Source organism: Theropithecus gelada, chromosome 7b (genome assembly GCF_003255815.1).
Source record: "Theropithecus gelada isolate Dixy chromosome 7b, Tgel_1.0, whole genome shotgun sequence".
Taxonomy (NCBI): Eukaryota; Metazoa; Chordata; class Mammalia; order Primates; family Cercopithecidae; genus Theropithecus; species Theropithecus gelada.
Window position 1 is genome coordinate 106,493,099 of NC_037675.1, and position 12,923 is coordinate 106,506,021.

Below are 12,923 nucleotides of genomic sequence, written 5' to 3' on the forward strand. Positions count from 1 at the left end.
GACCAAGACCACAGGGTACCCTCCCCTGGTGGAGGTCTATGGGGCCACCCTAGGCTGGAGTTCAGGGACAGTGCAGCGGTATGAAGGAGCACTGGAGCTGAATGGACCCCAGGGTCCCCCGAATGCTCTCCCAGTCTTGGGGCACCACTTTCCTACCCTTCTCTACTTCTCTACTTTTCCTACCCTTCTCTACCTTTTTCCTTCCTATTTTTGTGTCCCTGCCACACTGTGAACTCAGCCCTATCTTCCTCTTCCCTCTTCGCTTTGGGGAAAGCTAGTGAAGTTCATCTAAGGTACAGTACAAGTTACTTTTCTGTTCGATTGGTGACCTCAAACTTCCCTCATCTAAAGGACGCCTTAGACCTCAGCATTCTATCTGTGCAGAAAGTCTCCTACACCCATCCTGCCTCCCTGCCCAAGCTTGTGAAAAGTTTGCTGCAGATGCTGCAGGAGGATGGGGATCCACACAGCCCTGCAAGGCCTCAGGAGCCTCTGGGAGCTGCTTTGTATGTGAGCTGCACTTGGCCAAGCCAAGCTCTGGCAGTTGCAGTGGCTGCTCCCTGTGGCTTCCTATCCCTCATCCATGCTCCAAATCTCCTCAGCAACCATCTGCCAAAAAGCTGCGTGGCAACACCTGGCTCAGAATCTGATATCATCCCAGACTAAGCTCTGCCCTCCAGAGTTGCATGTGTGGGTTTGCTCCCTGGTTCTTGGCCTTATACCTGAATGTGTCTCAGAGCACTTGGCCTGCTCTCTTGGCCTGCCAACTGTGTTCTAGGAGGGCTCTGTGCTCCAGGTTGTGATTTGGACAACTGGCTTGTGGCCCTCATCCAGTGAAAGGCCTCTTTCCACACCTCAGTGTGTGGCAGTCACACCTCAGTGGCACTGTCAGAGGCCTACTTCAAAGCAGACTCCTATTCCCAAGGAAATCCAGCTTAACAAGGTTTGAGAGACCCCAGGAGGGTAACACAATGTGGCCCCTTCTGGAATATAGCAGACAGACTCTAGAATGACTCCCATGACCCCCACCTCCTGCTATGCATGCCCTTGTGTGATCTTACCTTGAGTGTGTGCATGACCTGTGCCTTGTTGTAACTAATAGAATACACAGAGGTAATGGGGTGTCACTTTTGTGATAGCAGTCTATTCCCTGCTAGCTTTAATAAAGTGAGCTGCTAGGCTATGAGCTGTCCTGTGAAGAGGCCCATGTGGCAGGGTACTGGGATTGCTTCCAGCCCCCAACTAGCAAGAAACTGGGGCCCTCAATCATCCCATCCACAGGAGTTGAGTGTGGCTAGCAACACTCAACTTAAACACTGAAGCTTAAATGTGAGCTTCAGAAGTGGCTTCTTTCCTGGTCATGCCTGAAGGGGAGACCACAGCCCCAGCTGACACCTTGATTGACGCCTAATGGGACCTTGAGCAGAGAACCCAACAAAGCCACACTTGGGCTGATCTACAAAAACTGGGAGATCATAAATATGTGTTGTTTTAAGTTGCTCATTTGTAGTGAGTGATGTTCTTATGCAGCATAGATAACTCATACACAGAGAACCAAGGCCACGTGAGAACCCTGTGGGGGCCCCTGCTGCTCAGCCACTTCTCATGTGCTGGGACAGCTGTCTCTCTGGCCTCTAGCACCAAGGTCCCCACTATCCCAGGCCTTGACTCTGGGATCAGAGAGGGATAAAAGCCCCATGGAGCCAGGCAGACTCCTCCCTCTGCAGTGCTCCCTGGGCTGCACTCACCTAGCTTGTCTGGCACACACAAGTTGGAGTAGAGGAGGCAGGAAGCCCTGGGAAGGGAGGGGGTGACAGCCTTGCTTAACTGTGGGATGAGTGCCCACCAAATTTCCCTTCCCCCTTCCCCTGCTTGTGAGCCCCCAGGGGACCTGTGTCAGTTCACTTTCTAGAGGCTTCTATGTCCCCTAACTTGGATGACACCCATGGGCCTCCCCAACTCAGCACAGGGAACATATGCCCATGGTGGCATGGGGAAAGAACCCAGCCTCTCCCTTGCCCAGGCTCCTGCACCCCATAGCTGTCACTCCTCTGGAACCTCTCAGGGCAGCACAAGGAGTGGTAGCCTCAGAGTGGCCTTCACCCTTCAGGCACTGTCGTCCTCCAGATTGGCTACAGCCCAGCTCTTGCTCCCATGCCCACAGCCATGAGAACAGCCACCTCCCCAGGGGTCCATGAGTGCTACTCACCAGGAGCCCACCCAAGCCAGGAGGGAGCTGGGGGCAAGTTCCAACCGCCCCCTTGAACACTGCATACCCATGAACCCAGCAGGAGCATCTGAGGGCAGCTGGGAAGAGATCTGACCACTGAAAGACTATAGGGAACCCCTTGAACCTCACTCCACTACCGCACGTGGATTTGCTTCCTGTGGGCTGCCCAAGAGAGCCTCTGTGATAAAGGAAGCTTCTGAGGATGGGCCACTAAAGATGACCAAGGACACCTTTCTGTGCTGTCCCCACTCTGCGCTCTTATCTCCCATCCCACACTGCCTCCAGCTGGAGGAAGGAAGGGAGGGTTGAGAGACCAGGATTCACAGTGTCCTTGCCACACTGTGAACTCAGCCCTATCTTCCTTGTCTTCCTCACAGCCTCTAGCTCAGAGGAGGACCTGGACAAATGGATGATACATAGGCAACCACTCTAATGTTCCTCCTTGACTGTTCTTTAGAGCTACTTAGTAGAGACCAGAGTGTGTGGGGGGAAAGCACTGGTAAACTTCCACCCGTAGACAGAAGACCTCAGCAGCCTTCACCGTGGGATGCAGCACTTTCTTTATTGCCCATCCAGGGAACAGCCAAGCCAGCTCCATCTGCATTCTGGCTGCAGCATGTACATTAGGAGACTCAGGGGCCACAGTGTGGGACCGTGCACGCTGGCAAGGCACTGGTGGATGCTGGCAAGCAAGTGGACATGGATAGATGAGAATGACAACTCACAGATGTCCTGGCTTCTGCTGGCCCGGCTGCCAGCCACTGGACGCCATCACCCTTCTGCCTAGCACGTGTGTATTGTCACACAAAACATCTTGAAGCTTGCCATTAGTGAGAATTCAACAAAGAAGTAAGCTAAGGGAGAAGGAAACAGTGTCTCCTGGAATATACCGCACTCTGCCTGAAATAGTAAAACTATGTTTGCCAGGAAGCAGCAGCAGCAGGAAAGAAGTTATACCAAAAACTACTCGTACACCACAGACATTAGAACCCTTTCCTCAAAGAAACACTCATGTTCTGTTGGGTATTATGGACAGGTCTCTTGAAATTTTTCTAATAAAGACCAACAAACTTTCCCAGCAATGCCTCTGAGTACCGTGTGAATTCTGGTGTCTTGTGGGAAGTCAGGGTGCCTTCTTTGCATCCAAAGCTTTGGTTCCATTTTAGGAGGGCACTGTGATGGTGACAAAGGTGTTCTGGTCATTTCTGCTCTGTTCTCAGTTCTGTGAAGTGAGGTGGATGTAATGTGCTGTGGGATGGGGTGCTCCATATGTGTGTGTAGCCTTTACTTTCCAACTTAGTTTTTTGCATCTCTCTTATGCTGATGAGCCATACCTCTCAGCCTTCATTTGGTCACAGGACTGAGCCTTTGCCTACATCATCAGCTTTTTTGTCCTCCTCTAGCAGGATTAACTCTGTTCTTGCCGCAGATGTCACCGTCACTCTGGAGTCCAGCCCAGTGCTCACAGGCCCGACCAGTTCACCCTCTTCCTTCTCTTCAGGGGAGAAACTTTCTTGGGCATCAAAAAAGGTGATTGTTTCTTCTTGAAGTTTTTGTTCTTCCAGCTCTGCCTCATCTTCGGTGCTTTTGCTTTTCTTGGTAGGAGATGAGGAGAACCCTAATTTGGGAAATCGGAACCAGCCTGCCTTCTCCTGTTTTTTAGGCAGTTCTGCCTCTGGTCGTGCCTCAGGCTGTGTTTGAATAGGAGCAGATCTCTGGATGTCATTTTTGGAATCGACACCTGTCTCATCAACAGAAGAGGAAAACCCAATATTTGGAAGCCAAAACCAGAGCAGACCAGATTTTTTACTTTCTGGTTTCTCTTTTGGAGCCCTGCCTTCATCCACCAGTGGTGTGGTTGCCTCTTGGCTATCATCAGGGGGAAACTCAAGAATTTCTGCTGGCTCCTCATCTGAACAGCTGTCTGCAAGCTGATGGCCAGAAGGAAGTTCAAGTGTGAGTGTCTGCTGTCCCAGTACATTGACGCTGGAAGAGATCATCTCAAATGGTTCTCCAGTGTCAGGCTGGAGATCTCCAGAAATGGAGTCTGCTCCTGGGGCAACTTGTGTGGGAGCCTCTTCTGCGCCCTCCTGAGTCCTAGAGTGCTGAGTCACTGTTGTGTACACTGTAGCCTGCGTGTGGGGCTCTGGGATTTTCACCTTTAATAAGGAAAATCCATATGAAGGTGTTTGAATCTCTGATGCAGGGATCTCTGATTCCCGCACAATCTGAGTGGAAAAAGCCCTGGGTGCTGAGAGATCTACAAACTCTGGTGTCACTATGCTGTGTATAGTGACTTCTTGACTTTCAACCTGAGCACCCTGAATATGCACTCTGACCTTTGAAATTGGGGAAGCTTCCAAAGGCAGGTTAAGCTCCACAGGCTGCTCCCTGGGGACCCCAGCACCTGCCTTCAGGATGCTGGCTCCCCAGAGCCCTGGACTTTCCTTACAAAGGGCTATGTCAATATTTGCCTCTGGACACTGCACTTCCCTCACAGTGGGGATGAACACGTCATCCTCTGAGCTGGGGGCAGGGAAGGAGAACCTCGGTACCTTTAATTTGGGGAATTTGACAGTTAGTACAGAATCTTCCCACAGTTGATCCATATTAACCACAGAAATCTGGGATGGCATATCAGTACTTGAAGCTTTCAGTTTAAGTGGACCTTCAGGCTGGGATGACCATGTCTCTGTTTTATCCTCCATGCTGGCAAGGTCATGTCCTGGCTTGGAAAGAGGAGTCTCATCTATTTCTCCTGGAAGAACCTGGGTTTCTGGAAGCCTCATGCCAGGCATCTGAAAAGGGAGAGGTCCTTTGGTTGGATGGATCCTGACCTCAGAAGTGGAAAGCTCATCCCCGGTCATCCCAGCAGTGGAAAGGTGCAGCTTCAAGCCTGTGCTGTCAAGATCACACCTTAGAACATCTGTGGATGATTTGCTCTCAGAAGCTGTCACTTCTGCATCTGCCTCTGGGAGCTGTAGGGACATACTTGCCTCCATGTTTGACCCAGAAACAAGGAACTCTTTGATTCTAGCTGCTGCTTCATCCCCTGTTGCTGCTAGTGCCTGTGTCTGAGCCACTTCCAGCTTTCCAGCCCCGCCTCTGTCCCTGGAAGAGCGTCTAAGGCTGGGCATGCGGAACTTGGGCATTTTAAACCAGCTTTCCTGTGAGTCCCTGGTCGTGGCTTCCTCCTCTGGGCTTTCCACTGTGGGGACTTCAGCATCTGGTTTTCTACAGGATGGCTGGAGGGGGTCTTCAGGTGTGGGAGCTATCCCCTCCCCACAAGGCTGGCTTGCTGGGACATCGCCGAGCCCACATCCTCTGCTGTCACCTTCGGTAGACAGATCATGTTTGGGAAGAGGCAGGTCAGCTTCAGACTGGCTCACCTGCCCCTTGGCCTTGGAGGATCTGAGATCAGGTTTGGCAAAGCCCAAACTGGGAATGCGGACCTGTGGACAGGGGAGGTTCACACCCTCACCTTCTGTGGCACTTGCTGTTGCACCAAGTCCTCCCCCACCACCGACAGTGCTGGCCTTTTCTGTGTCTTGAAAGCTACCCCCTGCTGTGACACTAGAAAGAGAAGGATCCATGTCTCTCTGTGGCAGGCTGACCCCACTCTTAGAAGCCTTCATTTTGGGTATTGCAAGTTTTGGCATGGCGAAGCCAGGCTTTGTGCTCCTTTCCTTCTCTCCATCCCTCTCAGGAGGCAGATCTATGTGCATGGCAGACTGCGGGGCCACTTCATCCTTGTCTAAAACCAGGCTGAGTTTTGAGTCCTCCATGCTGCATTCTGGGTCCACCTTTGGCCCTGCTTCCTTCTTCGGGGACCACCTAAATGACGGAAGCTTAATCTTAGGCATTTTGAAGGGACTTCCTTTCCCTTCGTGGTCAGTATCTTCAGAAGGGGCTTCTCCGGGGACCGCTACTGATGTCTGCAAGGAGGCCACAAGCTCTTCCGGGCCCTGGGACACAGAGGTGCCTGGGGATGGCAGATGGGTGCTTGGCAAGGGGCACTGCACTCCCTCTCCAGGGCTAAGAGGAGACATGACTGGGGCACCCGCTGCTGCATGTAAGTCTCCCTCAGGAACTGACATTTGGGGAACTGAAAACACAAACTTTGGTTTATAGAATTTAGGAAAAGACACCTGACCAAGAGAAACAGGAATCATGGAATTCAGTGGACCAGAGTGACTCTCCGTTTCAGATATTGGAACTCCCTCTGGAGGTTGCAGGTCAGCAGAGCACTCTGTCTTGGGAAGAGGAAACTCAGCCTGAGACCCAGAAGGAATTTCCAGAGCAAGCTCAGGGGCCAAGGCAGCTCTGGGAACGGTCACCTGGTATTTTGTAAGTGTAACACCCTCACAGGGAGAGAGAACAGAAGATTCAAAGTGAGGACCAGTGAGATCAATCCGGGATGATGGAAACCCAGTCAAACCAACCTCAGGCATCTGCATGGATAGCTCTGAACCACCCGAAACCTGCTGTAATTCACAACTTGGGGATTCTGAAGATGATAAGGGAATCATGGAAAGACCTACGCTAGATTCTGCACCTGAGACTAAACTATCTTTAGCAGTTTTGGCAGAAGAAAATGAAACTTTGGGCATTTTAAAATGCAGTTTCTTAAACTTTGAATCCACTCCAGCTTCTCCAACAGCAAGCCCCAGGTTACTGTCGCGTGATGGATCATGAAGATCACCTTCATGAACAACAGACTCCACAATGGGAAATGCTGAAGTCTTCTCACGGAATGTAACATTTCCTTTGATTTCAGAGGATGACATGGAAATTTTCTTTGACGACCATTCAGCACCAGATGTGCTCAGTTTTTGCACTTGAAACTTGCTGTCTTTTGCAGCTAAATCCTCGTGGACCAGGGACAGGTCCCCCTCTAGCCCCGCGCCGTGAAACATTGCTCCTGGGGCCTGGATGTCCACCTCCGTGCTGGGCAGAGACACCTCCACGTCGGGGACCATCACTTCAGCCTTGAGGCTTTTCAGGTCCAGCTTGCGGCCCGTGACATCCACCTGGGGGCCCTTGAAACTGGGCATCTGCAGCTTGAGCAGGTGCCCTTTGAGGCTGGCTCCCTCGGGCACGTGGCCCTCCAGGAGCTTCACGTCCACCGGGCCAGCCTGGACCTCCAGGTTGGTGGAATGGGGCTGAAAGCTGAGGTCACTGGTCTTGAGGTCACCCTGCACGGAGGGGAGGCTCACGTCGGCCTCCACCTTTGGCACAGACACGTCCACTGAGGCCTCAATGGACTTCGCTGGGGCCGACACCCCAAACGACGGCATCTTGAACTTGGGCATTTTGGACTTGCTGTCTTTAGTGGTCACGTCCTTTTCAGCCAGGGACAGGTGCCCCTCCAGCCCCCTGGTGTCCAGCTTGGCTCCCGTGGCCTGGACATCCACCTCCACGCTGGGCAGAGACACCTCCACGTCGGGGACCGTCACCTCTGCCTTAGGGCCTTTCAGGTCCAACTTGGCGCCCTTGACATCCACCTGGCGGCCCTTGAGGTCTACCTTGGGCATCTTGAAACTGGGCATCTGCACCTTGGGCAGGTGCCCTTTGAGGCTGGCTCCCTCGGGCATGTGGCCCTCAGGGAGCTTCATGTCCACCTGGACAGCCTGTATCTCCAGCTCGGCGGAAGGGGACTGGATGCTGAGGTCAGTGGTCTTGAGGTCACCCTGCATGGAAGGCAGGCTCACGTCGGCCTCCAGCTTTGGTACGGACATGTCCACCAAGGGCTCGATGGACTTGCCTGGGGCCGACACCCCAAAGGACGGCATCTTGAACTTGGGCATTTTGAACTTGCTGTCTTTCACAGTCACGTCCTTGTCAGCCAGGGACAGGTCCCCCTCCAGCCGTGCACCGTCCAGCTTGGCTCCCGGGGCCTGGATGTCCACCTCCACGCTGGGCAGAGACACATCCACGTCAGGGGTCATCACTTCCGCCTTGGGGCTTTTCAGGTCTAGCTTGGGGCCCTTGAGGTCTACTTTGGGCATCTTGAAACTGGGCATCTGCACCTTGGGCAGGTGCCCTTTGAGGCTGGCTCCCTCGGGCACATGACCCTCCGGGAGCTTCACGTCCACCTGGACAGCCTGGACCTCCAGCTCAGCGGAAGAGGGCTGAATGCTGAGGTCCGTGGTCTTGAGGTCCCCCTGCATGGAGGGGAGGCTCACGTCGGCTTCCACCTTCGGCACAGACACGTCCACCGAGGCCTCCATGGACTTGCCTGGGGCGGACAGCCCGAACGATGGCATCTTGAACTTGGGCATTTTGAATTTGCTGTCTTTGGCGGTCACGTCCTTGTCAGTCAGGGATAGGTCCCCCTCCAGCCGCACGCCATCCAGTTTGACTCCTGGGGCCTGGACATCCACCTCCACGCTGGGCAGAGACACCTCCACATCAGGGGCCGTCACCTCTGCCTTGGGGCCTTTCAGGTCCAGCTTGGGGCCCTTAATATCCACCTGGGGGCCTTTGAGGTCCACTTTGGGCATCTTGAAACTGGGCATCTGCACCTTGGGCAGGTGCCCTTTGACGCCGGCTCCTTCGGACAAGTGGCCTTCTGGGAGCGTCATGTCCACCTGGACAGCCTGGACTTCCAGGTCGGCGGATGGGGGCTGAATGCTGAGGTCCACGGTCTTGAGGTCCCCCTGCATGGAGGGGAGGCTCACGTCGGCCTCCACCTTCGGCACACACACGTCCACCGAGGTCTCGATGGACTTGCCTGGGGCTGACACCCCGAAGGATGGCATCTTGAACTTAGGCATTTTGAACTTGCTGTCTTTCGCGGTCACATCCTTGTCAGCCAGGGACAGTTCCCCCTCCAGCCGTGTGCCGTCCAGCTTGGCTCCTGGGGCCTGGATGTCCACCTCCACGCTGGGCAGAGACACATCCACGTCAGGGGTCATCACCTCCGCCTTGGGGCCTTTCAGGTCCAGCTTGGGGCCCTTGACATCCACTTTGGGCATCTTGAAACTGGGCATCTGCACCTTGGGCAGGTGCCCTTTGAGGCCAGCTTCCTCGGGCACGTGGCCCTCCGGGAGCTTCACGTCCACCTGGACAGCCTGGACCTCCAGCTCAGCGGATGGGGGCTCAATGCTGAGTTCAGTGGTCTTGAGGTCCCCCTGCATGGAGGGGAGGCTCACGTCGGCCTCCATCTTTGGCACAGACACGTCCACCGAGGCCTCAATGGACTTGCCTGGGGCCGACACCCCAAAGGACAGCATCTTGAATTTGGGCATTTTGAACTTGCTGTCTTTGGTGGTCACGCCCTTGTCGGCCAGGGACAGGTCCCCCTCTAGCCGCACACCATCCAGCTTGACTCCTGGGGTCTGGTGGTCCACCTCCATGCTGGGAAAAGACACCTCCACGTCGGGGGCCGTCACCTCCGCCTTGGGGCCTTTCAGGTCCAGCTTGGGGCCCTTGATATCCACTTGGGGGCCTTTGAGGTCTACTTTGGGCATCTTCAAACTTGGCATCTCCACCTTGGGCAGGTGCCCTTTGAGGCTGGCTCCTTCGGGCATGTGGCCTTCTGGGAGCATCACGTCCACCTGGACAGCCTGGACCTCCAGTTCAGCGGAAGAGGGCTGAATGCTGAGGTCAGTGGTCTTGAGGTCCCCCTGCATGGAGGGGAGGCTCACATCGGCCTCCACCTTCGGCACAGACACGTCCACCGAGGCCTCGATGGACTTGCCTGGGGCCGACACCCCAAAGGACGGCATCTTGAACTTGGGCATTTTGAATTTGGTGTGTTTGGTGGTCACGTCCTTGTCGGCCAGGGACAGTTCCCCCTCCAGCTGGGCATCATCCAGCTTGGCTCCCGGGGCCTGGATTTCCACCTCCATGCTGGGCCGGGACACCTCCACATCGGGGGCCGTCACCTGCACCTTGGGGCCCTTCAGGTCCAGCTTGGGGCCCTTGATATCCACCTGGGGGCCCTTGAGGTCCACTTTGGGCATCTTCAAACTGGGCATATGCACCTTGGGCAGGTGCCCTTTGAGGCCGGCTCCATTGGGCACATGGCCCTCAGGGAGCTTCATGTCCACCTGGACAGCCTGGACCTGCAGGTCAGCGGAAGGGGGCTGAATGCTGAGGTCAGTGGTCTTGAGGTTCCCCTCCATGGAGGGGAGGCTCGCATCGGCCTCCACTTTTGGCACGGACACGTCCACCGAGGCGTCGATGGACTTGCCTGGGGCCGACACCCCAAAGGACGGCATCTTGAACTTGGGCATTTTGAACTTGCTGTCTTTCGCGGTCACATCCTTGTCAGCCAGGGACAGTTCCTCCTCCAGTCGTGCGCCATCCAGCTTGGCTCCTGGGGCCTGGATGTCCACCTCCACGCTGGGCAGAGACACCTCCATGTCGGGGGCTGTCACCTCCGCCTTGGGGCCTTTCAGGTCCAGTGTGGGGCCCTTGATATCCACCTGGGGGCCTTTGAGGTCCACTTTGGGCATCTCCAAACTGGGTATCTGCACCTTGGGCAGGTGCCCTTTGAGGCCAGCTTCCTCGGGCAGGTGGCCCTCCAGGAGCGTAACGTCTACTTGGCCAGCCTGGACCTCCAGGTCGGCGGGTGGTGGCTGAATGCTGAGGTCTGTGGTCTTGAGGTCCCCTTGCATGGATGGGAGGCTCACGTCGGCCTCCACCTTTGGCGCAGACACGTCCACTGAGGCCTCCATGGACTTGCCTGGGGTGGACAGCCCGAACGATGGCATCTTGAACCTGGGCATTTTGAATTTGCTGTCTTTGGCGGTCATGTCCTTGTCGGCCAGGGACAGGTCCCCCTCCAGCCGCATGCCATCCAGCTTGACTCCTGGGGTCTGGGGGTCCACCTCCAGGCTGGGCAGAGACACCTCCATGTCGGTGGCTGTCACCTCCGCCTTGGGGCCTTTCAGGTCCAGCTTGGGGCCCTTGATATCCACCTGGGGGCCTTTGAGGTCTACTTTGGGCATCTTCAAACTTGGCATCTCCACCTTGGGCAGGTGCCCTTTGAGGCCAGCTCCCTCGGGCACGTGGCCCTCCGGGAGCTTCATATCCACCTGGACAGCCTGGACCTCCAGGTCAGCAGAAGGGGGCTGAATGCTGAGGTCAGTGGTCTTGAGGTCCCCCTGCATGGAGGGGAGGCTCACATCGGCCTCCATCTTTGACACAGACATGTCCACCGAGGCCTCGATGGACTTGCCTGGGGCCAACATCCCGAAGGATGGCATCTTGAACTTGGGCATTTTGAACTTGCTGTCTTTGGTGGCCACATCCTTTTCTTTCAGAATTTGTTCCTTTTTCAAGGGTTTTTGGTCATGTGTTAATTGTAATTTTGTTTCGTTTGTCATTGAGTCTCTATCTTCCTTATCTTTTAGTCCTGCCTCAGTGCCTCCCTGTTCTCTTCTGTCGGCTGTTGCTATGGCCTCTCCTGCCCTTTCCTGCTCTGTGTCTTGTGTGGCTTTTTCTCTCCCTGTCTTTGCCTGCTTGCTTGGCGACCATCCTAAGGATGGTATCTTGAACTTGGGCATTCTCATCTGTCCTTCTCTGTCTTCCCCGACCTTGTCCTGTTCCTGGGTGATCATTGTCCTCTGTAGTCCTTCTCCATCTCCTTCACCCTCTTGTGCTTCTGCGTATGTGGCTGGTTCCCTGCCTGGTTCCCACCCTGCTCCTTCCACCTCCTCAACATTCAGGCCAGTACCCACTTTTGAGGACAGGTCCTGTCTTTTCCCTCGCTGTGGGGCACTAATGCGCCTTTCTTTTTCTGGCTCTTTTTCGGTGGAAAATGCAAATTTTGGTGTCTTTAAATCGTGTACTCGCACCCTAATTTTGGGTGGGCCGATCTGTGTGCCTCCTTCGGTTGTGTCTCTCAAGGACAGTCTGGCGATCCCAATTTCCAGGCTCTGCAGTCCCTCACCTTCACCCTCCCAGCTCATTCCAGGAGTTGGCTGGGCCCTGGGCTTCCTCTGGGCCACTGCTGTCTCCTGTGCCTGCCCCTCCAGGGTCTTTCTGTGGAACCTGGCTGCCCTGAGTCCCCCTTCCTCAGGGGTTCCCTCACAAGCTCTAGGGTCACCCAGCTCTGTGGGCAACTCTGTCACTTCTCGATCCTGTTCTGCCCTCTCCTCTCTCCTGCTGCCTGTGGCAGCCCCAGTGTCCTCAAGGCTATCACCCCAGGGCCCCAGCTCTTCCAGGACCCCAGCACGGCCCACCCCTCTCTGGGACCCCCTGCCTGGCTCTCCTGTTGATGAAGGGCCCTGTCCCGAGCCTGTCCTGAATCTCAGGTTGAGGAACTTCCGCCTCCTCTGGCTGCCCGGCCCTGCCTTCTGCTCTTGGCGCTCCACTGCGAGCTGGGCCTCTGTGTCTGTGCTTGTAGGGGACACGTCATGTGCGTCCCTGGGCTCGCAGGCCTCTGACGAGCTGTGTGACCTCTGGGGTCCCGGCCCCCGCTTGCTCTTTATGGATTGAAATTTTGGCCAAGAGAGCCTCTCCCTCTGGGTCTGCCTGCCTCTCCCCACCCTGGGTTTGGAGATGAGTCTCTCTTGGTCCCCATCTCCTTCCAGAGTTTTCGTCGGGGTGTCTCTGCATCCATCAGCGACATCCGTGTCCTGAAACATAGGGAGAGGGAATCTGTTGGTACCAGTCCAAGAAGCCTGAGACCCTGGCCCAGGGACAGATGGATTGGGAGTGCTATCCCCTCCCAGGCTCAGCC

At 55.4% G+C, this 12,923-nt stretch overlaps 1 protein-coding gene across 1 annotated transcript in view; it reads right to left on the reverse strand.

Moving 5' to 3' along the window:
- Positions 1–2,773: 2,773 nt before the first annotated feature.
- AHNAK2 (AHNAK nucleoprotein 2) overlaps positions 2,774–12,923 on the reverse strand; it is a 33,943-nt gene continuing 23,793 nt past the window's right edge. Inside the window, exon 7 of the mRNA XM_025392058.1 lies at positions 2,774–12,819. Within this exon, the coding sequence (XP_025247843.1) occupies positions 3,583–12,819 (9,237 nt within the window). The 3' untranslated portion in view covers positions 2,774–3,582. The remainder of the gene's footprint in view (positions 12,820–12,923) is intronic.